General features: G+C 40.6%; 1 protein-coding gene across 7 annotated transcripts in view; it reads left to right on the top strand.

The window, feature by feature from the left end:
• Positions 1–12,358, top strand: part of SMAD1 (SMAD family member 1) — a 44,489-nt gene extending 32,131 nt beyond the window's left edge. For all 7 annotated transcript variants that reach the window (XM_041489264.1, XM_041489267.1, XM_041489265.1 and 4 more), the window contains 5 exons: positions 756–1,013; positions 3,680–3,796; positions 7,276–7,497; positions 9,487–9,743; positions 11,139–12,358. In XM_041489264.1, the coding sequence (XP_041345198.1) occupies positions 756–1,013; positions 3,680–3,796; positions 7,276–7,497; positions 9,487–9,743; positions 11,139–11,282 (998 nt within the window). In that variant the 3' untranslated portion in view covers positions 11,283–12,358. The remainder of the gene's footprint in view (positions 1–755; positions 1,014–3,679; positions 3,797–7,275; positions 7,498–9,486; positions 9,744–11,138) is intronic.
• Positions 12,359–27,907: the final 15,549 nt, after the last annotated feature.

The raw sequence follows: 27,907 nt of genomic DNA, 5'->3' as shown, positions 1-27,907 counted from the left end.
GCCATTAGGTGATTAGTCAGATGACAAGTGCAGCAGGAGGAACTGCATGTCAGCATTGTCAGGCTCTTCTCAGCACCTCTTCGTGCGAGTGAGACTGAAACACAGAACTGTGGTTTGTTCTTGGCTCTTCTTCACTGGCCCTCTGTGAAAACAGGCTCCCATCTGGCAAACCAGGGAGCTGCGGATTTGAGCTGTGCAATAACCGGATGTGAGGGAAAGAAAGAGTTCTTGCTTGGACATGTGCTTCTAGGTTTGACTACCTTGTTTCTGAGGCTCATGCAGATATGCTGGGGCGGGGGAACAATGTGGGTGTTTTTCCCCTGTACACCTTTTTGGTTGGTGCTTTGTGTGAGGAGATGCGAATCTTGACTCCATGTTTCAGAACGCTGGTTTATTATATTATTATATATATTATATTAAAATGATATACTAAAACTATATTAAAAGAATAGAGAGAAAAGGATTCATCAGAAAGCTAAAAAGAACAGGAATGAAATTAATAACTAAGGCTCCTGACTCCTAGAGAGTCCAAGCCAGCTGACTGTGATTGGCCATTAATTAGAAACAACCAACATGCACCAGTCACCTGTTGCATTCCACAGCAGCAGATAGTTATTGTTTGCATTTCTTTCCTGAGGCTCCTCAGCCTCAGGAAAAAAAATCCTAGCAAAGGATTTTTCATAAAATATCATGGCTACACACCTTCAGGACTGAGTCTCTAACGCTGTGGCTTTTCTCTCTTTCTCCCTTTCCAGTTCTTCCCCCGGTGCTGGTTCCGAGGCACAGCGAGTACAACCCCCAGCACAGCCTCTTGGCGCAGTTCCGCAACCTGGGGCAGAACGAGCCCCACATGCCGCACAACGCCACCTTCCCGGACTCTTTCCAGCAGCCCAACAGCCACCCGTTCCCCCAGTCGCCCAGCAGCAGCTACCCTAACTCTCCTGGGAGCAGCAGTAGCACCTACCCGCATTCTCCAGCCAGCTCAGACCCGGGAAGTCCTTTCCAGATGCCAGGTACAGTCAGCTTCCCTTGAGAAGGGAGAAGGTGGTTGGACATCACTGCTGTCATGGACTTTTTTGCTCAATAACACCAAATGATCAGCCAGCACTTGTGTTTAATAGCAAGCTAACAGATATAAGGTAATAAAGAGTATAGAATCTCTTGGTGTGGTAATATTGAAGGCTTTAATATTGTGCCTCTTTCAAACACTTAAAACATTACAGTAGAACTCTTGTGAGGTGTGGGGAGGGATCCAAAATGTTTTGGGGACTGGTTCAGCAGTTTAGCCCACAAAGTGTAGCGTTCAATGCACCAGAAGTGTGGTACTAGAGATCATCCTTGCTTATGATCATAAGTTCAGCACAAGGCTTTGGTTCTGCAGAAAAGGGATATTTCTCAAGGTCATCACGTTATTGCTACTTGATACACAATTTCTTCTCAGAGTGGTGTAATTCCAAGAAGCTTCAACTGAAAAACAGGCCCTTAAAATAACTCTTCAGGCTGTTTTACTACCTACAGTCAGAGAAGAGCCTTCCTTTGTTGACTGTTGTGTGTAGAAAATTCCGTGAAACTACCTTTTTTGCTCTTTACATGCAGCGGGATAAAAATACTGCAGAAGCAATCTGTGGTGGATTTCTTGATCTAAATGCTGGGAGAAGGATGCAGTACAAATGCTTATTACTGATGTTTGCCTGTTTCCTTCTGGGGCTAAGGGGAGGGTATGTGTAAACAAAGCAGCAGATTTGTGAAAATCTGTTTCCTGTTACATATCATGAAATTAATATCCATAGATTTATTCTCTTGCTAATTGTTGCAAATTTTTCTCTTGTGAGTGAAAACTACTGAATTTGCTGGAAGGAAGGAAAGAGTTTGTATTGGCTTTTCTAAAAAATGTGAGAATTTGCTGTGAAACCAGCTGTCTTTTTTTTCTTTTTTTTTTTTTTTTTTAACATGATTGCTGTGGTTGGGGCCCTTCCAACAGAGATAAAGACCTAACAAGGTCTTCCTGAATGCTGGCTTGTGGAAGTTCACTTGGTCTTTGAAGGTCTGTTCTGCCCACATGCCCTTAAATGTTGGCAGCTGCAGTGAAGAAATTGAGTTAGAGCAGAGGTCAGGATACTGATGTCCTTGATGCTTAGCCCTGGACAGTTGTCCATCTTGCACTAATGGGGAAAGAGGCTGACATCTGGAAACTACAAAAACAAAGGGGCAAAGCAGTTAGCTTTGAAAACTTTCTAGATACTGCTTAATTTGCTGCCCGTGGCCTTGGAATCTTGTGCATGACCAACGTCATGTTTGCACACACACAAGCATTTAAGGCTTAGTAGAACATGAGACTCAAAATCCAGTGCAGTTTTATAAGCTTTTAATGCAACCCTGTTGCCCTCTCTGTCTTTCTCTGCTGCTTTCTCATCCAGCTGAATGTGTTCAAGTAACAGAATTAGCCAGGCACCTGCCAGTATTAGATGTACAATAAAAAATACCTGTTAAACAATAAGTTAGTTAGTCAATTTCATGAACATAGGTTTTCTTTAAAAATACATTAAAAAAAAAAAAACCCGAACAAAACCACCACTCCACAAAAAAAAACAAAACAAAAACAAAAACAAAAACAAAAAAACCAAACAAACAAAACAAAAAAAAAAACCAAAAAAAAAAAACCCCAAGCTTGCAGAGCACTCTCCTGCCTTCTGTTGATGCTCATTTGGTTTTCAGAGTTTTGGAATCCCCTGTGATTATTTGCTGTGGTAGTTTGCAATCCATACTCTCAGTAATGGAAATAAATGTGAGATGAGCAGCAGCAGAGACATCACAGTGGTAATCTAATCCCAGTTTTTGCAGCAAAAACTTGCAGGGATCAGGCAAGGGTTTCTAGCTCTTGGATGTACCTCTGTGCAATTGATCTGGAGGAAGGTGTCCTCTGGTCTCTTGGGAAATGGTGACATTGGCAACTTCCTGCAGCTTGTAGGAAATCTTTTGGGAAGCTTTCCCAGGAGTGGAATAGGCAGCTGAAGGGCAGCTGGCTGGGACACTTCAAACAGAGCTGAACAGCCACATGTTAATTAATGAGTGTGGGCTTTGTGCATGGGCTCCTGTGCTGGTGATGCAGCTGTGAATGGGACGGGACAGAAACACTGACAGAGAAATTCCAGACCCATAAGGCCACTTTTGTAGGATGTGGGTTCCTGAACACTTTCTACTATTCCCAGTCTAGGGAAACAGAGCTAATACTTTGGACTGACAATGATGAGACCCTGGATATAGCTGGGATGTTTAAATAATTTGCTGGTAGAATTGTGTTGGAAACAGAAAAGCTTCTGTTCACTTCTAACATATTCAGTATCTACTGCTGGCTGGGCCCTGAGACCTCTTTGTGCCCTGATGTTTGTATGGCACTTTCAGCCTGCAGAACTGTGGGTTGGAAACACAGCTGAGCCTTCTTTTGTGGCTTTATGTGGGGGTGAAGTGACTTGTTTTTATTGCAGTTGTGCTTAATATACACAGTAATTCTTTGCTTTCCTTATTCGAGGTCCATGATTGCTTTTTCAGACTTTTGGTGGGTGGAAGTTTATCGCTGAGTCAGGCTGGAAGCTTTTCCAGGCTCAAACTGTTTATGTGGATATGTAGATATGCTTTAAAGAGAGGAAAGGATTCATGTATCTGCCTTTTCTATATTTAGCTGATACTCCCCCGCCCACTTACCTGCCTCCGGAAGATCCGATGACACACGATACCTCCCAGCCCATGGATACCAACATGATGGCACCTGCAATTCCCCCTGACGTGCACAGAGGAGGTAAGAACTCTTCCTTCATGTTTTCTGCTCACTTCTTAAGAGTTTCCAGAACTTAGGAGTAATAACTGAGTTTTAATTTTGGATGGATGTTGTTCATGAAAATTTTTGTCTGTGGAAAAGAAAAAAAAGGGCCATGTAATTTTTCGTCTGTTGTTGTAAGGGATGAAATAGTAAAGCTGGAGGTTATTTATAAATGTAAATATTTAAGAGAGGAATCTATCCCATGACTCTTTAGAAATGTAAAATATATGGGGTTTATTACTTTCTTTATCCCAGCCAACTCAAAGACCAAAGCAATTTTATGTTTTCTATTGGGAACTTCCACTAATCTCTGAATGGAAAGAACTCCTCTGAGGCTGCAGAATACAGAGTAATCTGCCCGAGGTGTGGCATTGCTAGAGACTTTAAAATTCTGTATGAAGTAAAGGCCTATTGCTTCAGGTACTGTGACACAGACATCTTTTTACACATTGCTTGTTAAAGCCGCAGCAGCGGCTGTGGCTGCTGAGCAAAGGATTCAGTGCATTCATCATCACATTGTGAGAAATGACCCTTCAGAGAACACTTCAGCTTACACACTTGTGGCCCATGCCAGGAAAGAGCAGCAAGCTGGATGCTGTGCCAGAACGATTATCAAGATCACAAGCGCATGAACAATTGAACTGTTGTGTTTTGGATTTTTTGGTGTTGGTGGGATTTTTTTGGGTTTTGGGGTTGTTTGTTTTGTTTTGTTTTTTTTTTTGGTTTTTTTTTTGGTACTTGTTTTGCTGCTAAGCTCAATGTCTGGTTTCAGGTAGTATATCTGCCCTCTTAGCACAATTTGGATGGCTTTTGTGTTAGCCCATTTAGTCTCTGCTTGGAGTGAGTTTTGCGTGTGATAAACTCAATCTGTAGCACTTCAGTTTTTGCTGATCACACAGACTATACTTGGAGGGTATGAGCAGTTTGCAGGAATTTTGGGCCAGAAATTTACTGCCCCCAAATACATTTATCAAACTTTATGCCTAACTGCAGACCTCTGCATGTGTGTCTCTCTCCCAAAATGTGTATTACAGAATTCCTCTAACACATGAGAGATGATAAAGAAAAGAGGGTTTACATTTTTCTTCTTGCTCTTTATCATTCAGCCATTTCAAAATAAAAATTGTCTACTGATATTTTTCCCTTCTAGTAGTTTAGTACAATGGATTTTCCTCTCTGTCCCTTCATTAAAAAGAAAGACTTTTGGTGCCTTCACATACTTTTTATTCACATACGTATGCTGTGATAGCGCGACTTAAAAAAAAATCTTCTGCAGGTTGTAGAAGAAAAGATTTTACTGTGAACTTACTGCACCATTTTTGTTGCAAACTTTGTAGAAGTATGTTCTTCGTGGTGATTTGTTAGTCTTAAGAGATTTGATTTAACAAGCTGCATCCTGTCAATGAAGTTGGGTAATTTCCATTGTTGGCCCATGCGGGGAATAGAGAGACTCAACGCACCTGCTCTGCATGACTTAAAGCAAATGTAAGGAAGTCAGTGTGAAATCTGTGTGAGAGAGATATGATTAATTCTGTAAGAATGGCCAGCTGGCAAGATTTCTTCCTGACTTTGAGAACTGGGGCAAAGCTGCAGCTTTGATAATTGCTGGCATCTTTATGGGAATTAAAAATGTAGCAACCTCTTACTAATAATTAAAGACTATTTTTTATTCTTTTTTTTTTTTTCCTTTTCAACAGTGATGTGAAGAGATAGAAAGTGCCAGATTATCAGGAAAGATCGGCTTTTTACCAGTGTTTTTAAGCAAGTTTTTAGGAGTAAACACTATGCTCAAAAGTTTTGTCACAGTGATGTAGGATGTGTTATTCTGCTCTTGATTATTTGCCACCTTTTGTATCTACTGTGTAGTTAGTGCTGGTTTGAAGGGGACTTCTGTTTTTTTGTTTTGGTAACAGAAACTCGTAGTGGTGTGATCTGTGAACAGAGGAAAATATGAACACTAATCTTAGTTGATTGATATCAGTAAAATTTTGGAGCTGGGAGAAGGAAACTTCTGGCCAGAAAAAACAAGTTTTCCCATAATACCAGTCTGATTTTCATTTTAGCACTTTTCCCTGTAGTGGGATCTGCAAAGTTGGTGTTTCAGCAGCAAGTCCAACTTTTCTAGTCTTAGTAGTGAAATAGTGACCTTCATTTAAAAGAAGGCACACATAAAGCAACCACAACCCCTCAGTAGCCTCCTTTTATTTGGATCTGCTTCATGTATGTTCTGCAGACAAATATCAATCTCTCTTGGGTTTTTTGAAGTCTCCTACTGTTCTCCCAAAAAACCCAAAGGAGAAAGATTTGGTCATGCTCTGAATGCTGGAAGATTGATCTGCTGACTGTATATTTAAGCTGCCTTGGTGTACTTCTTTGTAAAGTGAGAAATGGTCTTTGATGCAGTCGTGTGATGCTGTTTCTTCCTGTTGCTGTACAAATTTGCAGTAAGCAAACAGGTGACTTGTAGTTAGTAAAATGAACTGAAGTAAAAATCCATCTACTGAATAGGAAAGAAAGCTGAGTTGTACAGTTACGGCATTTCTCTGCTGTCTGGGCCTGCAGTGTAGCATGTTGTAAGAAAACGGCGCAAGGATATTGGGGCACTGCTTGGGATGTGCCCCGGAGCTTTCTATACTTTTCTGTTCATACCTAGTGCCAGTCTTTGTCTCCTCTGAGTCTTGAGTTGAAATTCTTTTACTCTATGTAGCCGGGTTAGGACTCTTTTCTCCTCGAGCCTGTGTTCCAGCGCTGTTAGGCTGTAAGGTGTAGTGGTGTGATGTCATGGTTTGCCTCAGATACCCCGGGTTTCTCTCTGAAGATTCCTTCCTCAATCCTCAAAGGAGAGGTGTGTCAATCACCTCTCCTTTCCCCACCCTGACCCCTGCTGAGTACTGTCTGTCAATCCTGGAATTCCAGAAGGGCATGGAGTGATTGGGCAGATTCAAAAGATGCCCCCACCCCTGGGGGGCATTGAGCCATCCAGGTGTCCTTTGTCCCTTGAGACCTCCTCTCCTGTACCTGGTCAGTGGCCCCCGTATTCCTTCCCTCCCCCTCTTCCCCGGGTAAAAGGGTGAGCAGACTACACACAGTCAGCAGTTCTGTTGGAGCTGTTGCTAGATTAAGAGGCCTGTGGGCCAGAATAACAACTCTGGATTGAAACCCTCCATCAGAACCGACTCCTTCCTTCACCTTTGCCTTAAAGCTTCTCTGGCACAGGAAAACCTGAGTGGTGGACCTCTACGAGAGGAAGCTCCATCCCACCTCCACCGGAGCTCCAGCATGCCCGGACTTGTCTCTACGTGCCCAGCTGCGACTCGTAGCTCGCCAGAGGTGTCTCTGGGGTGAAACTCCACAGTTGCTGCTATTTGGTTCAGCAGCAGGGGCCAGACAAGCTAAGGCACATCCCATCTACAATATTGGCAAATGCCAATAGTAAGGTTTCTGTTGTGTCTTTCCAGATGTCCAGGCCGTTGCTTATGAAGAGCCGAAGCACTGGTGCTCCATCGTCTACTACGAGCTGAACAACCGTGTGGGGGAGGCGTTCCATGCGTCCTCCACCAGCATCCTGGTGGATGGCTTCACTGACCCCTCCAACAACAAGAACAGGTTCTGCCTGGGGCTGCTCTCCAACGTCAACCGCAACTCCACCATTGAGAACACGAGGCGGCACATTGGCAAAGGTGAGTTTGGGATCTGGCCATCCATTCTGGGTGGGGGTGGTGTTTCCTGAGACATGACAACCTGGGCTACTTCCCTCAAGAGTAAACTGCTCTTCCTTAGAATGTGGGAGAAGTGCTTGTGTTGGTAAACATATAATTTTCTGGCCTAGTCTTATAAACAAAGTATTGTTCCTACCTGGTTTGTAATTACAGGAAGCTTTTACCCTTAATCAATTTTTAGTTGCCTGAAGGCTATTGAAATCTAAATTAGAGGTTAAGGCAGTTTGTCTAATGAAATGTCTTGATTTATCTTGATTATTGCTGTATATGGAAATCCAAATTGTGGTTCTTGGCACCAAATGTTTTAGCTAGTTTAGCTTAGTTCTAACGTAAATTAGCTATCCTAACATGTATTTTGGGAGATAACCTGCTAAAACAGTTTATTCCAAATGCATTTTTCACAGGCTGGTGATTCCTTCAGTGGGAATTTTGTGCTTCCCTTCTGTGTCTGTGACAGTCTTGCAAAAGAGAAACTCTTCACCTTTATACCTGACTAATACAGTCCTCTTTTCTGAGAACTCACCTGTAATGCAAATGGCCGGCAAAGCTGACGTTGTCCCCTGCAGTGGGGCCATTCCTGCAAGGCACATTTTTTAGGTATTTACATTTTTAGTAAACTGTAAATTTTCTGAGACAGTTGAGGGTTCAGCATGCCCAAGCAGTGGGGTAGATGTGCCAGTTCATGAAGTGGAGGAAAGAGCTGAAGCTGAAGAGAACTGTCAGATCCTCAAGTCTGAGCCCCCAGTCTGGAGAGCTTTTCTCTTCATGAGAATTTGTGCCGCTCTCAGTAGTGCACACCTGTGTTGTGCCACTCAAGTGTTAATATTTCTTCCTTCTTTTCCTCCCCATCCATCTTCCCAAGTATCAGGATATTTATTTAACACCTCATTCATTTTTCCTGTTAGGAGTAACCCAGCTGCAGGCAGAGTTCTGCTGAAGCACTTAACTGCGTGTGTACCAAAGCAGAGCGTGGGAGAGACAAGGATGCAGTTCAATAAGTAAATGTGTACAAGTAACGGTGATGTAGAACTGTTAGTCTTTGAGAAAGGAAGAGTAAATCCCAAACTTGAAGACATAGCCATAAATGTTTTTGCAGATCAGGTGGGAGTATGTATCTACCCACACAGTCAGTGGCAAAATCTTACATGACAGAGCACAGTCAAGGCTTTCCTACTGGACTGCAGTCAAGTTTTCTAATTCTCCATGTTCACCTCTGTGATTTGTGACACTGTGGGAGGTGAAAGGTTTAAGTAACAAATAAACCATTTTTAAACACAGAAGGTAAATTTTCTTGCTTTCTCAAAACCTTTAGAATTGACTCCTATGACACAAAGGTTCTCTGTATGTTACTTTTTTGGGGCTTTGCTGCTGTGGATGACAGGTGAAGGAGCAGGAACTAGATGGGGAGAGGACTGTAAAATTGGTGTGTACCCTCATTTGGCAGATAGGTCTGAGGAATACAAAGGCCTTTTTTTTCCCACCTAGCTTTCTGGAATTAAAGCTAGCTGACAAAACTCAGGCTACCCAAATTAGCATTCAAGACTTTTCCAGAGAATCGAGCTTGGGGCTGCTTCAGTATCTAGAAATGATGCAGCAGGTTTCTGCTCTCTCTGCTTTCATTCCCAGTTACTGCTTCACTTAAATATAATGAGAAAAAGTTCAAGTGGTCAGGTTGTCCAATGGAAGGCATCAAAACTACTGTGCTTGCTAGTTTGGTGTTGTTGAATATACAACATGCAGATTCCCTGTACGTACATACATACATACATGCATACATACATACATACTCTTCTTTCAGATTGCCTGCTGATGAAAGAGAAAAGTAAGAATGAAGACAGATGATACTCTGATATGTAATTAAGGTTTATCTCTTTGAACAGAAGCCTATCTCTGTGGAGACAGAGCATGAAAACAGACACAGAGTGTGAATTTTGCACCTTCTCCTCGCAGGTGTCCATCTCTACTACGTTGGAGGGGAAGTGTACGCTGAATGTTTGAGCGACAGCAGCATCTTTGTGCAAAGTCGGAACTGCAACTACCACCACGGGTTCCATCCCACCACGGTCTGCAAAATCCCCAGTGGCTGCAGTCTGAAGATTTTCAATAACCAAGAGTTTGCTCAGCTCCTGGCTCAGTCCGTGAACCATGGCTTTGAGACGGTGTATGAGCTTACTAAGATGTGCACTCTCCGGATGAGTTTTGTAAAGGTATGTGGGCAATTTGCTTGAGATTATTTTGTAAGTAAAGTAAATTATTTTTGTTTAGTGCAGTGATTTTGAATGGTTCAGTAAGTCCTTTCAATGACCTCTTAATGGCTGTTGAATTTTAAGGATGGAATTGCTTGTTAAGTCTAAGACAGATCTTAGTGAAATGAAGTATTTGTGGACAGAAAACCATCTAACCCACATACTTAGAAAGCTTGAGGTGACTTACAGAAGATACTTCTTCACATAAGTCCTCTAAATCTTGACCAGCAACTCCCAAATTAGGAGTGCAGTCATCATTTAGAATAATATGCATACCCTTCTATTCTAGGAAGGCATGCAAGGTCAGGATTTGTGATGTGGCTGTTGTGTGAGTGTCAACATAGGAACTGATATGAAAGGGCTGGTCCTTAAATGAAAGTAATCAAATGAAGACGGTGATATGCTGCAGTCCTTTCCATGATGGGAGGATGAGAGCTTTCAGATGTGTTAAGACAGGGGTTCCTAAAATGGAATAGGCTGTTTACAGCTCTGCATCCTATGGAGTTGTAGGGCAGTATTGCCTAAACAGTCACACAGGACCTCTTGCGTACTGGAAGTTGCACTGCACAGTGTTCAGAGCTGCTGCCAGCTGTGCTGGGAGCTGGGAAATCCCTTTCTTAGGGATTAATACAGAGCAGAGCAAACTGTACCTGCAGATGTCATAGTCTTCTCTTCAGACCTGCCCCAAAAGTGGTTCATTTAAAAAACAATTTTGAATGCTTTTAAATATCTCTTCATATCTTTGGCAATTACTGTAACAGAATCAGGTATGAACTGAAACAAAACGTGTCTTAAGTAGAGGAACAGCCTGATGGGGGATAACCATGCCTTGTTCTCCAAGGAGAAATGCTACTGACTTACTGCTCGGTTTATCATCCCCATCCTGAGAATGATACTTCAATTTTTGTCAGACAGATGCCTCACGCCCATTTCCACATCAGTCATATCACTTAATCTTTTAATTTTTTAATCTTTTTGGCAGCATTTCCACCCAGTTTGTTCTATTTTCAGTCTTGGCAGAGAAGATTTGAATATCCCCCTCTTCTGAGGCTTTATAGGGACCTCAAGCAGCTGGCAGTGATGTATGGGGAAATTTTGCACTGCTACAAGTTATGTCCTTAAAGACTTCCATTCCAAGAGATCTGAAATTATACTTTTCCACATTTATGATTTTTTTTAGCTTCTGATTTATTTGTTGAAATATGATAGTAGTTGGTGGGTGCTATGGGTGCTGTGCCACCCTGCTGATAATGAGTGTTGAAAGCTATTTTGGTAAGAAGTACACTTTTCTTGTATTTAGTATTATAATATAAAGTGATTTGTTTTTTCTTTCCCCACTTATGATTCTGTTTCCAGGGTTGGGGAGCTGAATATCATCGCCAGGATGTAACGAGCACTCCATGCTGGATAGAGATACATCTCCATGGTCCCCTTCAGTGGCTGGATAAAGTACTTACTCAGATGGGCTCTCCTCATAATCCTATTTCTTCAGTGTCTTAAAAGGTCCCAAGCTCCTGCGTTTTGGAAACAGTTGAGCCTTGCATGTACTTGAAAGATGTATGAGTCAGACACACATTTTTATTTTTTTTCCCCCCCTCAGCTGGCAACAGCTGAAAAAGAGCCATGAAAACACTTGACTTCTGTGACCAACTGCTGGGTTCAGAAAACAAAGATAAATAAACCCCTTTGACGTACTGTTGGTATAAAGAATTTTAGTTTACATTGTAATGTACTGTTGTGGAGTTGATTTACAGGGCTTAGTACAAGAGGGACAACAGAGCCAAAGCCAAACTCAGTGTGCTGGACAGAATTCCTGAAGGATTTTTCTGCAGCCGTCACTCTTAAGGTTCTCCTTCCTTACATTCAGCACTCACTGGTTTCCCCCACGTCCTCTGGAGCTAAGAGTGGATGTTGGCCAAGTCTGCTTTTTGCAGCCTCTCTTCAGTACTTCTTGGAAACATTACACTGATGGTTGCTGTTCTCTTTAAAAGTAAAAGCAAGCATAAGGTTTAATCTCAATAACTGTGTGCTATCTCTGAAATTGTGTCCTGACTATACTGCTGTAAGAATGTTAGGTATGTTCTTTTGCTAAATGTATGTATGGTGTATTTGAAAGTTTAGAAATGAATTAGATTTAGACCATAAAGGAATTAGGAATATTTGAATGGGGGGAGGTGGGAGTGGGAGGGGAAAATGACAGCTGAAATGTAGACTATATTGTAAACATAGCTTGTTAGTTTAAACTGAGATCTGAATTTTGTTGTGCATTTTGTTTCATAGTGGCTTCATCTTGTTGGTTCTGATTATGTTTGCCTCTTCCTTTTCCCCCAAAGCAACTGTGCAGCTTCTTTTACCCATGAAGAGGACAAAATTATTAAGTACTGCAGTTTGAAGGCTGTAGCTCTATGTATTTCAAGACAAATTTGTACAGAGTGCTCTTTAACTACTGAGCAGTTTTATACACTTTATGTAACAAAAGTAGGCTTTTAATTTTGTGAGAGAATCTTGTTTTGCCAAACCTAGTAACTGTTAATTGTCTGGAGGACTTCAGTATCCCTGTGGGGGTCTATTTCAAACGTTAAAAAATATATATATTTTAAATTTTTTTTTGTTTGGTTTATTTTCTTCTCTTTGCTCTTTTATATTCATGTAAGCTGTAGTACTTTCAAGTACTTTTATTCCAAAACTAGTGGGTCCTCTTTACTGGAAATTTTGAATAAAACCTGTTGTTACTGCTTTCATTTGATTAAAACCTTGTCTTGTCCACTTCTTAGCAGACTCTTAACAAACCAGATAAAGGTGTGGTCTTGGAGGAGGAACAACTAGAAATGAAGACGTGCTGAGCTTAGACATAATGATTAGTACAGGTTAGTAGCCCTGCTAAACTCAGGAGCAAGGGGAGGCTGAGCAGCAGAGCTCAGTGTGTGTTCAGCCAGGCGCAGAATTCATCTGTCTGTCTCTGTAATAAGTAATTGAGTAATAGCCCTTTTTGGAGTATGAATCAATGCCACCTTTTTCTCTTCTTTTTTTTTTCCTTTTTTTTTTTTTTTTGTTATAATTAATTCCATAGCTTGGCTCAGTATATACATTTTTTTAAATTTAAAAATTAAAAATACTCCCCTTGCTCAGGGGCAAAAAATCCATAATGTACAAGTTCCCTACTGAGAAATTTTGACTAAAAATTGAGAAGAACCTGCTACTTTTACATTCCAAGAACAGGTTTTTTGGTTTCTTTTCAGGTTCAGTTTGACATATCTATTTCATAAAGAAATGGTCATAGCACAAATGTAAGTCTTAAATAAAATTTAGACATGACCAAAAAATGGAAGAATGCTGTTTGCTGCTCAGGCACTGTCTTTGTTTTTGATATCTTCAGTCCCTGCTACATAAACTCCCAGCTGTTCCCAACAGTTTCATTGCTTTTTATGGAATGCAGCTGTGTGGTAGTGACTTCTTTTTTAATTAGTGCTGTAACCATCCATCATGCAAGTCTTAAGGAGTGTTTCTACTTGGATGTTTTCCTATTTGGATGATCCTGTGCACGTTTTGATAAACTTTGAAAAAGCGTTGGAGTAAGAAAAGACAGTTTTATGTTGTGACTGCTTTGAATGTTGCTGTCTTTTATATTTTGGGTTGTAATGCCTCTCTGTTTTTCCTAAATAGGGATTAAAATTAGAAAATAGTAGCTCTGCAGTGCCTCAGAAACTTTCAGCAGTAATCTGAATTAAGTGGGATGTGCAGGATCCCAGTTTTTCTGAGTTCCTTCTGTTGTTAATTTTTCTATAATACTGTTGAAGTGCTGGGTACATAATATTTTCATTATCTGTTATCCAGCTTTTTGCTTGTGGTGATATTAGGTGCAAGGGAAAAATGTACCTTCATATGAGGGCACAGAGTAGCTCAGCTGCACTTCATTAAATAAGATGAGTTGATAGGAGCAGCACCTGAGACTCTCAGGTGCTTTTGTTTGGGTTAATTTTTTTTCACAGTACTGGTATGGGGCTGTTTTGAATTTGTGCTGGAGACAGTGTTGATAACACAGGGATGTTTTCCTTACTGCTGAGCAGGGCTTGCACAGATCCAAGGCTTTTTCTGCCTCCCACCCCACCGGTGAAGAGACTGGGGGTGCACAAGGAGTTGGGAGAGGACACAGCTGGGACAGCCAGCCCCAGCTGACCCAACATGTATCCTGTAATGTATGGAGTCATGCTCAGCATGTAAAATGGGAAGAAGGAAGGAAGGGTGTTTGGAGTGATGGAGTTGACTTCCCAAGTTACAGTTATGTGTGATGGTGCCCAGATTTCCTGGAGATGGCTGAACACCTGCCTACCCCTGGGAAGTGGTGAATGAATTCCTTGTTTTGTTTTGCTTGTGTGTGCAACTTTTGCTTTGCTTATTAAATTGTGTTTGTCTCAACCCACAAGTGTTCTTACTTTTACTCTTTCAATTTTCTCCTCCAACCCACCTGGGGTGAGTGAAGGAGCAGCCACTGAGTGGTGATTAGTTACCAGCTGGGGTTAAACCACAGCAGACTAACAGACAGAAACACAGGAGGTAGGACAGAAGTTACCTGGGAGGAAGCAACTGCTGGCTTCAGGCTGTTGTGAAAATTTTGGAAGCATTTTGAAGAAGTCTTCCTTCTGATTTGCCCTGCTTTGGATAGTTGGAGTCAGAAAGCTTTTAAAGGCAAATGATAAGAAAAAAAGGAAAAGAGTTTCTTGCTGACCTCTCACAAAACAGAGAATGTTGAGAAAAAAACATGGACAGAGCCTACAGTGTCAGCTCTGTAACCAGGTAAGTTCCTGTTGCTTATTTGGTTTTATTTCCTCATAGTTTCCTCCATTTAATCTCCTGAACAAGAGTTAAACACAAAAGATGCTACTTAAAAGCCAAGACAAGTCTCCGTTAGGAGAAACTGAAAAGACAGGGATATCTGTATTGAGGAAAAGCAGTATATGTGGACACAAATAATTCCATGGAGCTGAATGTGTTTTGAAATCTCTGCTTTGGCTTTTAAGTGCTGGAAATCAAATAATTCTCCGAGTGGAAATGACTTTTTAATCGTTTAGGAGGATCTGCTGAACACTTTAAAGATTTGTTGAAGACTGAGAGAGGTAGTCATGCTTACCTGTATGGGTTTAGGAAGGTATGGAAAAAATAATTCCATTTTTATCATATCCTGTATCATAATCATTGGCCTGATCTTGTAATGCTTGCTAACCTGGTATTGCTGTCTACTTTGTTAAAGCCATTTGCTGCTAAATCACTCCTTTTGCTACTGTGACTATTGTCCTTTATTGTCTTAAGACAACTATAGTTGTCTTTTTTAGCCTCTAAACAACAGGTGTGAGTATCATTATTTCAAGACATTAATCAGTGTAGAGGTGTTTGAAATTGGTAGGCACATCAAAAAAGATCTCTGTCTCCTTGATTTTTCGTTTGCCTTGTCCCTCTCTAAACCTTTGATGAACACCTTGGAAGTTATCTGTGTTTTGGTGCTCTCTTTAGTAATTGCTGCTGGTTTGTTCTGTGAAGCATACTGTAGCCTCTTAGTGTGCTCTTGAGATTTGTGATTCATGGCCATGAACTGGCAGTCACCTTTTTCTGGACGCTTGCCTAATATACAGCATAACTCTACCATCACCAGCAATGGTGGAGCAGTACGTTTTTTACACGCATCATCTCACAGTTCATTTTCTTAAATACATTTGTGATTCTGTGCAGGAGGGAAGGGAAAATGGCTCGTATTTTCCTCTGGCCCTCTCTGTCCTTGACTTAACTCAGTGAAGAGAGACACCCTTGACATGTTGTCCTTCAGAGGATGTTCTCTCTTCTCTGTTCCTTAAGCTCCCCTTGGTGACTCCCATATTATGGATGACTTGCCTTGTTTTTTTGAACTCTGCAAATTGCTTTTTGTCATCTCCAGGAGCTGCTGTCCCTGTGGGTCATGTGTCTGTGTGTCTTCATGTGCTGGGAGCTGCTGAGGCAGAGGGCTCTGGTTCCCCACTTCTGCTCAGTTTAATTGAGGTATCTGACAGGTGGCTCCTGTTTCATTCACCCCACCTGCAGTCCCTTTAGCAGGGAGGGCTGTGTCCCCTGGGGTGTGTGGTGAGCTGTTTTTCTTGAGGCAGGTGTGATGGAGAGGCAGCCTCCTGATCAAAGCCTGTTGCAAACACAAAAGTGACTCCAGTAAGGCTGACAGTGTAAGCATCCACTAGGCTTGATGTGGTTACAGAGCTGAGTGGGTCTGTTGCAGGCAGTGGACAAGATGGGTGCAGTTTTTATGCAGGTCTGATGAATGCCTTGCAGTTAAAAATAATCCTCAGTGTATGTTGTTAATTGATCTTCTGTGACTGAAGTAATCAAAAGTAATGTCACACAAACCCCCAAATATTACAAACAGTCCAAAAGTCTGGAATTTGATTCAATCATCTTTAAGGAACGTTAAGATTTTTTATTTTAATGTGTGCAGATTGGTCATTTTTTCTTAAGAATTGGCTTGTGATTTCCCTTTTTATCTTACCACTAAGGCATAAATTGAGAAATCTGTATGTTCTGTTCATGATCCTGCCAGCTCATCTGAGTCTCTAAAGCTCAGAGGAGGCTGCTGTAGTTTAATTTTGAAGTAAGCACTGTCACTTGCTCCAGATTGTAGACAGGCATTAAGATATCTCATAGCAATGACAAAGACCTGCCACTTACAGTTGTGTACTGTAGTAAATAGAAAATGAGCTATAATTGTATTACAGGCTTCTTTGCTCAGAGTTGGGTTTATGTGGAGCGGTCACTTGCTTAGACATGTTGCGAAGAGCACAGTTGCCTTTGTAAAATATATTCTGATTTTCCTGTTGCAGCTTTCCCCAGTGTCCCTGTAACTTGTAAAAACATTGTTTTCTATAAAGAAAAATGGTATGCATAACTTTGCCTTCCCCTTTCTCCTAATATAACTTTGAACTTCTCAGTCTGCTCTTCCTTTAGATTAGTGAGCCAAGCTTAGAACAAGCAGGAGAATGAGACTTGATGTGTGTAGTGCTGCGGTAACACTTAACTATTTTTTTGGAGCACTTGATTCTTGGCAGGAGAGCAGGGTCTGTCTCATCTCTGAGCCCTTCACTTCTGCCTTCTGTTGATACTTTAAGGATTGGTAATCTTGAGTGTTTTCAGATCTACATGAGGAGACTGAAAGATGGCTGCTGTCCCATCAGATATTTCTACAAGTTTGTGGACCAGTCTCCTCAAGTCAAAATCACCATAGGCCATAGTGTTGGCAACAGCACTATTTAGAAACTGGATCCAAGCATGGCTTCATTTTGAACGTGATTCAGCCAATGGTTTGACTACAAACGCTTTTCAAACCTCTCAAACACAGCTTGATCCCTCTGTATGCTGGATTTGGGCCATGCTGTTTTCTCAAGCAGCACAGAAAGAAGCTACCTTGATCTGCACGCGCTGGAGGCTCAAAAGTCCAGGAATTGGCTTTTTATCTTGTGCTAAGGGAGCAGTTCTGTAAATACTCTTTCATGGGGTAGCTTTTAATTGCAGTGTGGGGTTTTGTACCCCTACTGCTAATGATTGATATGGCTCTAATTCAGAATACATTCTGGGCACTGGGGCCATTCCATTTTCTGACCCACTGTGTTGCTCTTGGTCTTTCAGGAATCATGTCATTGCCTCAGGTGTCCCTGTGATTTCACCAGGTCACAGGAGCAAGTTTGAACAGATAAAGTGGTAGATCTTTGGTTGAATTTGATCTTACACTGATAGAAAGCAGCTTACAATCAAAATATTAAAACACTAAACTCTCTGGAAATTGACCATCTTCAAAAAGATTCTTAGGAAAGCACTGGGATGTCTTAATGTTGGCAAGGGCACATACAGCAGTTTGAGCTGTCACCTCTAGGTGGGAACCTCAAGTTTTGGGGACCCTGATTTAACAGTGCATACTTTGAGTAAGGGGCCATCCATTCCCTCACAGGATCTACTGAAACCATACCAGCCCTGGATGAATCCATATTGTGAGTGATCAACAGAAGCGATGGAAACAGATCCATGTGTGTACAGGGGCAAGGAATGTTCACAGCCAGGTTTTCTTATCATCACCTGAGAAAGTACAGGAAATGCCCATTTCTGTGCCAGCAGCAGTGGGTGGGTGACAGAGGTGTGGCAGTACCATTACATGGAACTATCCCAAGCATGGTCAGAGCTGGAACTTGACAACTGAATGAGTGTGGAGGCTGGTCTTGCATATGAGCATTTTGTTGGATAAAATGGGGGAAGGATCACCTGACCATACTATGAATGTTCTTGTTGTATTTGGTGTTTATTTCACTGTTGTTTCAAAGTTGTCTGGGTGCTCTTGCACTGTTGTTCCTTTGATAGTAAGGTGGATAAAAGGATATGCAGAATATGTGGGCTTTCCTCTCTTGTCCACATTCTGGTCACCCCTTGTGTTTTGTAAAATGTTACTGTGTCTCCTTGTGTTGGGAATTACCATGACCTGACACAGGTGGGGTATACAAGAAACCCAGTCAAAATTCATTTTCTCTACAACTGTTATCTAAAATGCCTGGAAAATGTGACATTGCCCATCACATAAACAGGAAACAGCTCTTGTAAGGGACTGAGCATAGCTGAAAGCCTAACCCAAATAACATCTCCATCTGGGAACCTTTCAGTGCCACACAAGTTTGGAAAACGTGGTTGTGACTGGCTTCCACATGTGGGATGAATGGCGGGTACCAGATGTTGCCTTACACATTCAATTCCTTTTCTCTAAATTCCATCTGAGACACAAATGTTCTATCTACAGCACTTGTGGGTGAAAGCCTGCACATGTGAAGGTTTTGGTGTTTGCACAGGAACAAGGCTGGACCTGCACCACTGGAAGCAGGGCTGAGGTTTCTCTGGTCATCTGAAGTTTCTGATGACAGTAAGCAGTAAAAACCTGAGAGGTAGCAAATTAAATATGCAGTTGTCAGAGGTGGAATGCAGTGTACTTCTAAGTGCTGGCTAGTATGTCTGTGAAAGCTGGCCTCATTTCCTCCAAAAGAACACCATGGAATGTAACAATAAACTGGTGATATCCTCTTAGGGCATATGTAATAATTAGGCACTCTTAATTTCCATATTTTCAAATTTATGGGCTATGGATTATATCCTGTGTCTGGTTTTAGTTTTCCACATGCAGAACCAGAAGGCTCCTTGTGAAGTTCCTACCTCTCAGTACTTGTAGCCTGCTCCCTCTTTCCAGAACCTTTCTTCCTCCATGCTTACAGAAGTTTGGAGAGCACAATAAAAGGGCTGGTTACTGAAAAAAGTAGAGTATGAGCTCATGTGATACCATGAGAAGATACTAAGTGTACACCTGGAAAAACAAACAGTTATATGGGGGATATTTTAATTTCTGTTGTTTTGGGCATTTTTGAAGTATCCTGTTTATTTTTTGTGGGTTTTTTTAGAAATGTAGCTTCCAGACTACAAGTCTGAGACGGTTAACCTGGTATTGCAGATTTGTTACTAAAGTACAAATTATAGAATTGTAAATAATTTAAACATCCCTTTTTTAGAGAAGGCACATTCTGTAAGATAATATTCCTACTTTGAAGGAATAGTTTTGGTTGGGTTTTTGTCTTTTGTTTTTCTGGAAAGCTGGATAAAAACAGGTGAGAAATTTAAGTCCTCATACCTGCAGAGGGGGACTACAGGGATCTGCTTCACTTTCTTCCCTTCCACCTCCCCGAAATGAATTATTCTTCTGTAGTTTTGTGGGAGGAAAGGGAAAAATCTGGAGGGACTTGCTCCATGTGGTTTCCCTCTGGCTAAAGCTGACCCAGCCACAGGGAGAGATCTCACAATGGAACAGATGCTGCGTTCTTCAGATGAATTTTGAATTTCAGCCTCTGAAAGGATCAGTCTAAAAGCTGGAGGGCTGTGAGGAGAGGGAAAATAACTTTGAAAAACTAAAACATCACTTTGGGTGCATAAAGATTTGCAAGAAATTCTTTCAGGAATGCTGAATTGGAAGCATATTTGAGCCTTGTACATGTTCTGCACGTGCAGAAGTGCAGTAAAATGCTGGTCAAGTGAGGGGCTGGCTGCATCGTGCATCCTTTCAGTGGTGTATGGGATGGTCAGAAGAGCCCTGTGTAGGATTAAAGTAAAATTTAGAAGGCATTTTACAGCTTCCCTACATACCCTGTTCCACTTAAAAATTACTTTTGTAGTTAGAATGTTTCTTCTACTATTTGGTTAAAATTTGCCTTTCTAAAAAATGGGTTTGCTTTATAGTTATGTATTATGTCTGTGTATTTTATATTGTCTTTTGCACTTACCTTTAGTGATTGTCACTCCACTAGAAATAAAGCGGGTTTCCATCATGTTTTCCTGGGATCCTGAGGCATTATTCATTTCATTATGCTTTCATAAGGCTCTTGTGAGAATGAGCCATGATTCTATGAAAAAGTTGGCCTAATCTCAGGACCCTTACATAATTAAGCTAAAAATTGCAGATTTTATATCTTCTGGAAATTGATCATGTGGAATGTCCAGATTAGTGCTAGAAAAGATTAGTTAAACTAATTGACAAAGATTATCCCCTTGGATTAAACTATTATTTTTGTTCTTGCCCCTTCTTTTTTTGACTGTTTCTCTGATGATACCTTTTAACACTAAAACTCTTAAAACTGTTGTTTGCTTGTTTGCTAAGTATTCACTCTTCTTTTTTAAATAAGAGTTAAAACATTCATCCAAGAAGCATCTGAGAGTTACTGTTTAAAAATACTGCCTTAAAGTGGAAGCAAAAGTTGGGTGGGTTTTTTTAATTTTGTCTTATTTCAATGGAAAAAAAAATGTATGTTCTGTCATCTTTTTCTTAGATCACAATGAATAAAAAGAGTTTTCTTTTACAGCTCAGACTTTAAAATGTGGCCTTTGTTATTTAGAATGCATTAATTAAGAAAGTATGTGGTTAGATAACTAGCATTAGGTATTTGTAGTCTTCTTCCAGAAAAGCTACCCAAAGGGTTTTCAGAAATAACCTTTGCTGAATTACTTGCTGCCCTGCTGTCTGAGCCTCTGAGACACTGCACTCATCAGTAACTAATGCAGGAGTGTTTGTGTGCGTGGTGGCAGAATCAAGTGAGGAAACTGCCTCCTCACTAAGTTTGTTCTAAAACATCATGATAAATAAAATGTGCTTTAAAATTAACTGAAAGGGTCAAACCTAGTGGTTTTGAAGCATGTGTAGGTAGCTACTCTGGGGAAAAACAGTTAAATTCCTTTTCTCTGCTTTGCAGGGAATAGCAAGAAATAGCAGTCTTAAACTGCACAAAATAAAATTGAGTCTAATACTAGGGGCAGGGAGAAGAAATTTGTGTCAGTTAAGATATTAAGTTAGTTAAGATACTAAATACTAAAAAGTTATATGGATAGGTTTTGGAGAGTTGGTCATTGGAGACTGTCAATGACAGGTTAGAAAAATGCATATTAGGAATGGCAAAGGTCTTCTTGATGTTTTCTTGGCTGCTTTCCTGCTGTGTGCTGTATTTAGTGCTTGGTCTGAACTTTGAAGAGCTGAATTCTGTTCAGAGATGTTGAGGATGCCTTTGTCACCCGAACATATTTTCATACCTACTGAGACATAGTGATTTAATATAAAGCTGGCAAAACTATTTTCCCCCTCTTCTCCTTGTTCCATACGTCTGTGTAGTTAAGGATGAGTTGCAGCTAAAAAATGTATTGATTTGCACAGCTGTCCTAGTAACAAACCTCACTTTCTGCTCTGTACAAGCCTTTAACCATCACTGGGAATGCTGGAGTATGAATGCCTCATACAATACCATCTGGAAAAGAGCTTTTCCTGAAACTTATCAATATTCCTAACAGGAACCTACAGAGTCTTTGCTCTCAGAGCAGCAAGACTGAAGAATCAGTGACAGCTATAATGGCAGGGCACTAATGACTTTGGAGAAGTGTTACTTGTGTAATTGGAAATGCTACAAACACTGTCATTAAAACAGATTGTTGATGCCACCTTTATTCTTTTCATAGACTCAGTTACAAGAATGGATTCACTCTAAGGAGATGGTATCAGAATTTTATGCTTCCCACAACTAGATGGGTAGATCATGAGGCTTTAACATATGAAATGTTGTTTTTCAGAACACCAGCTAAAGGAAGTATGGATTTGAATGACTGCATACTTTTCCTTCACTGGAACATGACCACTGGGAAGGTGAAATGTCATTGACACGTGATTCTGAAACATGGAGTAAGAGCTGAGAGCTCTGACTTGAGCTGTAATTTTCTTGCATTTTTTGATTTGATGTTAGCAAAAAAATTCTTTATAGCTCAGTGTTTGGTATAAAATATGAGAAGACAAAATCCACATCCCTTTCCTTCAAGAAACATCTCATTTTGCTTGCTGTTTTAATCCTTTCAGTCTCCACTCATTCTTTTTTTGTACTAAGTCCATACAAGAAGTTAGCAGCAGAAAGGGATGGTGATGGGGACAGACTGCAACACGGGAGGCCTCCTAGAATACTTTTAATGCAACACTATCAATTTTTTGCTTAATCTGTCCTTTTAGATTATTTTTAAAAACTAATGGGCTTGTAAGGCCTTCTGTCAGACCTCCACTATTGGTGACTGCACTCTCATTGGCATACTCAGCATCTGTTTTAGCATCTGTCTTGCTTCATGAGAAGGTAGCACCAGGGATATGTTCTCTTGGAATAAATGGCAAACAGGGACAAGGGATGGGGTGTGTGTGTTACCCAGACTTGTATTCAACACTTCCTATGTTCATTTTTTTAATGTTTCATCCACTGACCATTTGAATAGTCTGCCTCTGGCTGAGCAAGAGAGAGCATTCCTGGAAGTTCCTAGAAGTGAAGTATTCCTGGAAGTTTCTTTCCAGAAATGGCAGACTTTCCTGAGTCTAAGCCAGACTAGAGACATGCAGATAGATACAAAACTAGAAATTTTGGACACACCTAGTTACAGTTTTGGCATCTGACTGCTGCTGTTTCTTTCCACAGCCCTGTGGGAAGAGCCATCTAACATGTCTGATAGATTAGCTTAAGTAAGATAAACAGCTGAGTTTTTAATGCTGAGAAACTGAAATGGAATAGCTGATCAGGAAAAAAAACAAAAAAAACCCCTCAGTCTATCCCCTTCCATACTAAACTTGCAAGACATGAAATAAATGCAGTTGAATCTGCTCTGAAAAGGATGAAGGATGCTGATAATCACAAGCCATCTGAGCTGTGAGTACTGCAGATTTCTTGTCTTCATTCTAGACAATAAAAAACCTGTAATATTAATGCAACAAGGCAACTATTCATGTGTCCTATAAAGTTTTCTGTTTGTTTCCCACACTGATACTCTGAGCAGGTGTTTTAACACAGTAGCAGAATTTTGGTTAAAATGTATGCTTTGTATTTTGTTTCTGGTTTAGGTGGGGAAATAAGATGACCTTGCTATGTAAGCCGTATGTTACCCAGAGATCCCTGACTTGCTGCAGTGACCAGAGATAAGGCAGCAGCAAAATCCTGCTGGGAAGTCAGAAACTCGCTGTAAGGGACTCCTAAACAGGGTTACAGCCTTACTTGCTGCTGGTCTTCTGTGAGTAATTTTCCAAACCGAGATGGAACCCGTGCTTGCAGAGAGGCTTTTGTATTTTACACTCTGAAGCCTCCTGGATACACTCTCAATATATGTTCAGTATGTTTAAGTTCCTCAGGTGGTTAAACTCTGCCGTGGCCAAACAGGGCAGATTTACGATGGTGATGGTGAACTGAATTCCCGTGTGTTCAGAATCCATCCGGGCTGTGTGACTCAGCCGCATAGCGCTAGCTTCCCCTTCTGGCCAGAAGAGGTAAGGGAAACCTCATGGCGAGAGTCACGGGAGTTATTTCTCAATTTTATTCCTCCGCACCAAAGATAAACGCAAATTTTCAGACAACAAATTAATGGCTAACTCCCAGTGGGGGGGAAGTGCAGGTGGGACATTTTTGATTCATGCAACATAATATAATGATGTATTGAGATGGGGTTGCTGCTTGAATGTAGAATTCTTTTCTAAACATGGACCTAGTTGGGAAAGCAATTAGATGAAAATACCAATTTATGAACAAAAAGATTCCAGATTTCCCTTCTGAACCTCTATTAGCTGGTCCTTGAAACAAATATTTGACTTCTTTCCATATGCTCTGTGCTAATTTTCCCCATGCAACTGCATCAGTTATGATTGCAGTGGGGTTTGTTGTTTGGACACAGGAGTTTTTTGCTTCCCTTTTTGTCTTATTTAAGGATTCCTCTTTCATCTTAATTCTGTGGTACAATATTTTGTATCATTAGGCTAAGCTTTGTAAATGTAGGGTGTGCTTGCATGAAGGTGTTTGTTTACTTTGTGGTGTAAAGCAATGACACGCCGTATGATCCAACAGGCTTTTTAGCAAGCCCTTTCTGAGTCAGTCAGCCTTTTAGAAAGCTGTTGTGCTCTGTTTCTGGACGGGTTGATCATACAACACTGAATCTTAGCAGAATCTTCCCTTTTTGTCCTTTTCACACACATCTGCTACAGCTGCCTGGAAAAATGGGACATTTAGCTTGCACACAATTTTCAATTGTAACACCAAAGTCTTGCTTTTGTTGGCATGTTGGAGAGTAAGCAAGCAAATACCCACACAACAGAGACTTCCAGCATGAGTTTTTGGCAACTACAGAACTTAAAAACTGCAACCAATTAGGCCTTTCCTTAAGCAAAAAGTAGTTGGGAATGAGGGTGTCTCAGCAAAGTCAGGTGTCAGATTGTATTATATTTTTTATGTTTACTAATATGCTTGGTATGGTTTCATTGCTGTATTAAAAAAAAAAAAAAAAAAAAGAAAATTTTGGAAGCAATTAATGATTTCCTTTTCAACTGTGTAAAAATGAATTACATGAGAAATATTTTGATATCATGAGTCATTGGTGGCCATGGAGAAAAACATACTCTTTAAGCCAAGCTTTTAAATACTTTTTTAATTGAAAGAAAAAGAAATAATATTTTACTGGCAAATGACTTGCTCTTCCAGGTTTATAATTTTAACAATGAATTAGTCTTGGAGAACATTATTTAAATGGCTTTTACAACCAGTAGTTGTATATGAATAATGTTTGGGTGTTTTGCCTATATAGTAAATGTCTTTCCTTTTTTTACAGAAAAGATAGTTGATTTTATAAGAAAAGATGGTTTTATCTGTCCCCTTTAAAAATCATTTCACATCAGACAGTGCATCATTAACAATTAAAAAACTTGTGCATAAGCAGTAGAAAACTTTCTTGTAATGGCTGATGTAATTTCTCACTAATGTGCAATCACTGCTCAGTTCATACCAACAAGGAAACGCTGAAGTCACTGCTCTAAGGCTTTGTGAAGAAACTTCAGCTCCCTTGTTTATAAAAATGTTACACAAATACAAACCATAATTATTTAAGATAATTTTTCCTACTACTTTCTTTAGATGCTCTCTTGTAGGTCTCTCAGCCAAAGTTCAACTTCTTCCAGGTTTTCAAGCTCCAGCAGCCCTGACAGCCTTATGGCTCCTCAGGAGCACAGGTACAGAGAATCTGCTCAGCCATGGAGCTGTCCTCCTGTGTAGGTGGCTGACCCTGGGAAGCTGTGGAAAGGCTGTTTTCCCTACACCTAGCCAGGCAGCTGTCCTGCTGCTCTGTCCTGGCCTTCGTAGAAAAACCTTGGGATGCTCACAGTCAGCAAACACCTGTTGGTGTAGCAGTTGCAGAGCTTTTGGGGAGATGGCCTTTTTTCTGGTATTTCCTTGCCTGAGTCACAATTGCAGATCTGAGGCCTGGGCTCAAGTTGCATTTCAACAGGCAAACGTTCAGCTGTGAATATGCTTTCCAGTGATTTCATTTCAGGTGTCCAATTATCTTTTAAGATAAGGCAGGACGTATATTTTGTCTAGAGTGTTAAGACTGTCCTTGAAGAGCTTAGCCTTTCTTCTTGAAAGGAAGGCTGTAATCAGTAGTTACCTTGCTTCGTGTTCTGATTTAAAGAGGAGGTTGCATCAAACTTCTCCGCTTCTGTGAAAACTGAAATTAATTGAGGGGTGCCTTCTGAAATAAAGGGCGAATGGTCATTTGGTCACCACTGTAGTTTCAGTTTGTACCACGGCAGGGACTGTGTTTTTGTATTGGCTTTTACAGCACATTGCTGTAGAGAAATGTCTGTGATGACAATTAATATCATTGTATTAATTATGTACACAAAGATTACTTTGGGTCTTCTTAAAGAGGAGGTGAACAGAGCAAGGAAATTGGTGTTGCCAGAGAAAGAAAGAACGAGCTAATCCAACTAAAACTGCAAGGGGAAGCCACTTAGACAGAACGTAAATTTGCATGGTTGAATTTGGCAGATTCTAGCATTAATACTATTCCTGCTGTGAGAAGTTACAGAAGGGTCTTTTTCTACTCTTTTGTAATGTTCGCTAGCACATTTTGCCTGAATATCTGTGCTTCCCTGCACATTTAGCTCATGGCACAATATTTATAACACTTTACAGGATGTTTGATTTAGTTTTGGCTCAGAAGGAAGACTGCTATTTCGTGAGTTACCAGCAGTACCCTTTTCTTTAACACTGGGATAAATTTGCAGCAAGGAGGTTAAAACAGATAATTTTCTTAAATCTTGGAGAAGTTTGCAGACTGTGATGAATAACTATGGGGGATGCATTTTTATTCTTCTGACACCCTTGGGGGAAAGAAGCAAAGCGAACACAGAATGAGTTAATTTTGAAATTAAAAATCCTCAAGTCCACTAACACACTTCCCCCACTCCAAATTTGAAAGATAATTTTTAAGAAAAAGGAGAAACAGAGCCTGATGCAGAAAGCTACTGAATTACCCTCCTGAATAGCTCAGCAACAATGTTAAGTAAATTAATGATGAAGGGATAAAGAATACAGAAGCCAAGAGAAATCTGTATGTTGGAGATTAGAAAGCACAAATACAATGAGTCTGACCAAAATTTATTGGGCTTTGTGGAATAACAACCAAAAACCCCCCTCTTTGGTTGCATACATTAAAAGGCCATAGGAGAAATGCAAGAACATTGTATAGTATGGCAGGATGTAGATTAAGAAGACTCTAGATATGATCCAGCCTCTAAGGGAGTATTTTGCCTATTTTGGATGAGGTCATAGTAAAAGAAAATCAGAGGTGGTAGAAGTGCACATAGTTCTAGCAGATCTATATAATGTCTGATATATGAAAGACTACTGAAAGAAAGGGTGTATATAATTGACAAGAGAATAGGAAGTCTTCCTCTCATATCTGGCATTTGGAGACTGTAGCCTCTGACTGGTGAAAAGCAAACTTGTTGAATAACAGAGCTGGGGGGAAAGGGGAACAAAAAAGAGGATGACTTGAGCAATTTGGAGTTCCAGACCTCACCAGTGTGCAAAGTCTTGAAAATGATTCTTGCCGGAAGATGACTCTACAGCACATTCATGCCTGTTTGTGGCCATATCAGATTGGCAGTACAGCTGATGGGCTGTATAAAAGAGCAGCAGTTTTGTTCTGAACTGCTGAGCGCACACTTTAATCTCACTCCTATTATTCCGGTCCACAAGGTTATCATAGAGAACTGAACAATCCTCTCTCCTCTTCAGCACTGATGAAATGTGCAGTTTTCCATGCCTGTTCATGAAGGTCACTGACAAAAGCATTCAATTTGGGAGAACACAAAGGAGCATAAACTGAAGGATCAATTAAGCAGTAGTAGAATGGGTTTTTTGTTGTTTCTGCTGTTATTAAAATAGTAGTGGGGATGTGCTACCCAGGTGTAAGTACAGCACTTGAAACAGAGAGCCTTAGAAAGCTCGTTAATGAAGAGATTATAGTGATCCAGGCTAACTCTGGTGAATAAAGACCTGGTTAAACAGAAAGACCTCATGAGGGTATTTTGAAATTGAACTTCTTGTCTCTTTCTGCTGTCGTTTCATCCTATGCTGACAGACACACAAAATTGCATATTTTCTTAGCCCTGAAGTGTTCAGTTCTCTGTGTATCATCATCTTCTGGACCGGAATAACAGCAGTGAGATTAAATTGTGCATTCAGGAG

The sequence above is a fragment of the Pyrgilauda ruficollis genome, unplaced genomic scaffold, assembly GCF_017590135.1.
Source record: "Pyrgilauda ruficollis isolate IOZ18807 unplaced genomic scaffold, ASM1759013v1 scaffold91, whole genome shotgun sequence".
In the NCBI taxonomy this organism is placed as follows: domain Eukaryota; kingdom Metazoa; phylum Chordata; class Aves; order Passeriformes; family Passeridae; genus Pyrgilauda; species Pyrgilauda ruficollis.
This window is presented reverse-complemented; position numbering and strand designations above follow the sequence as displayed.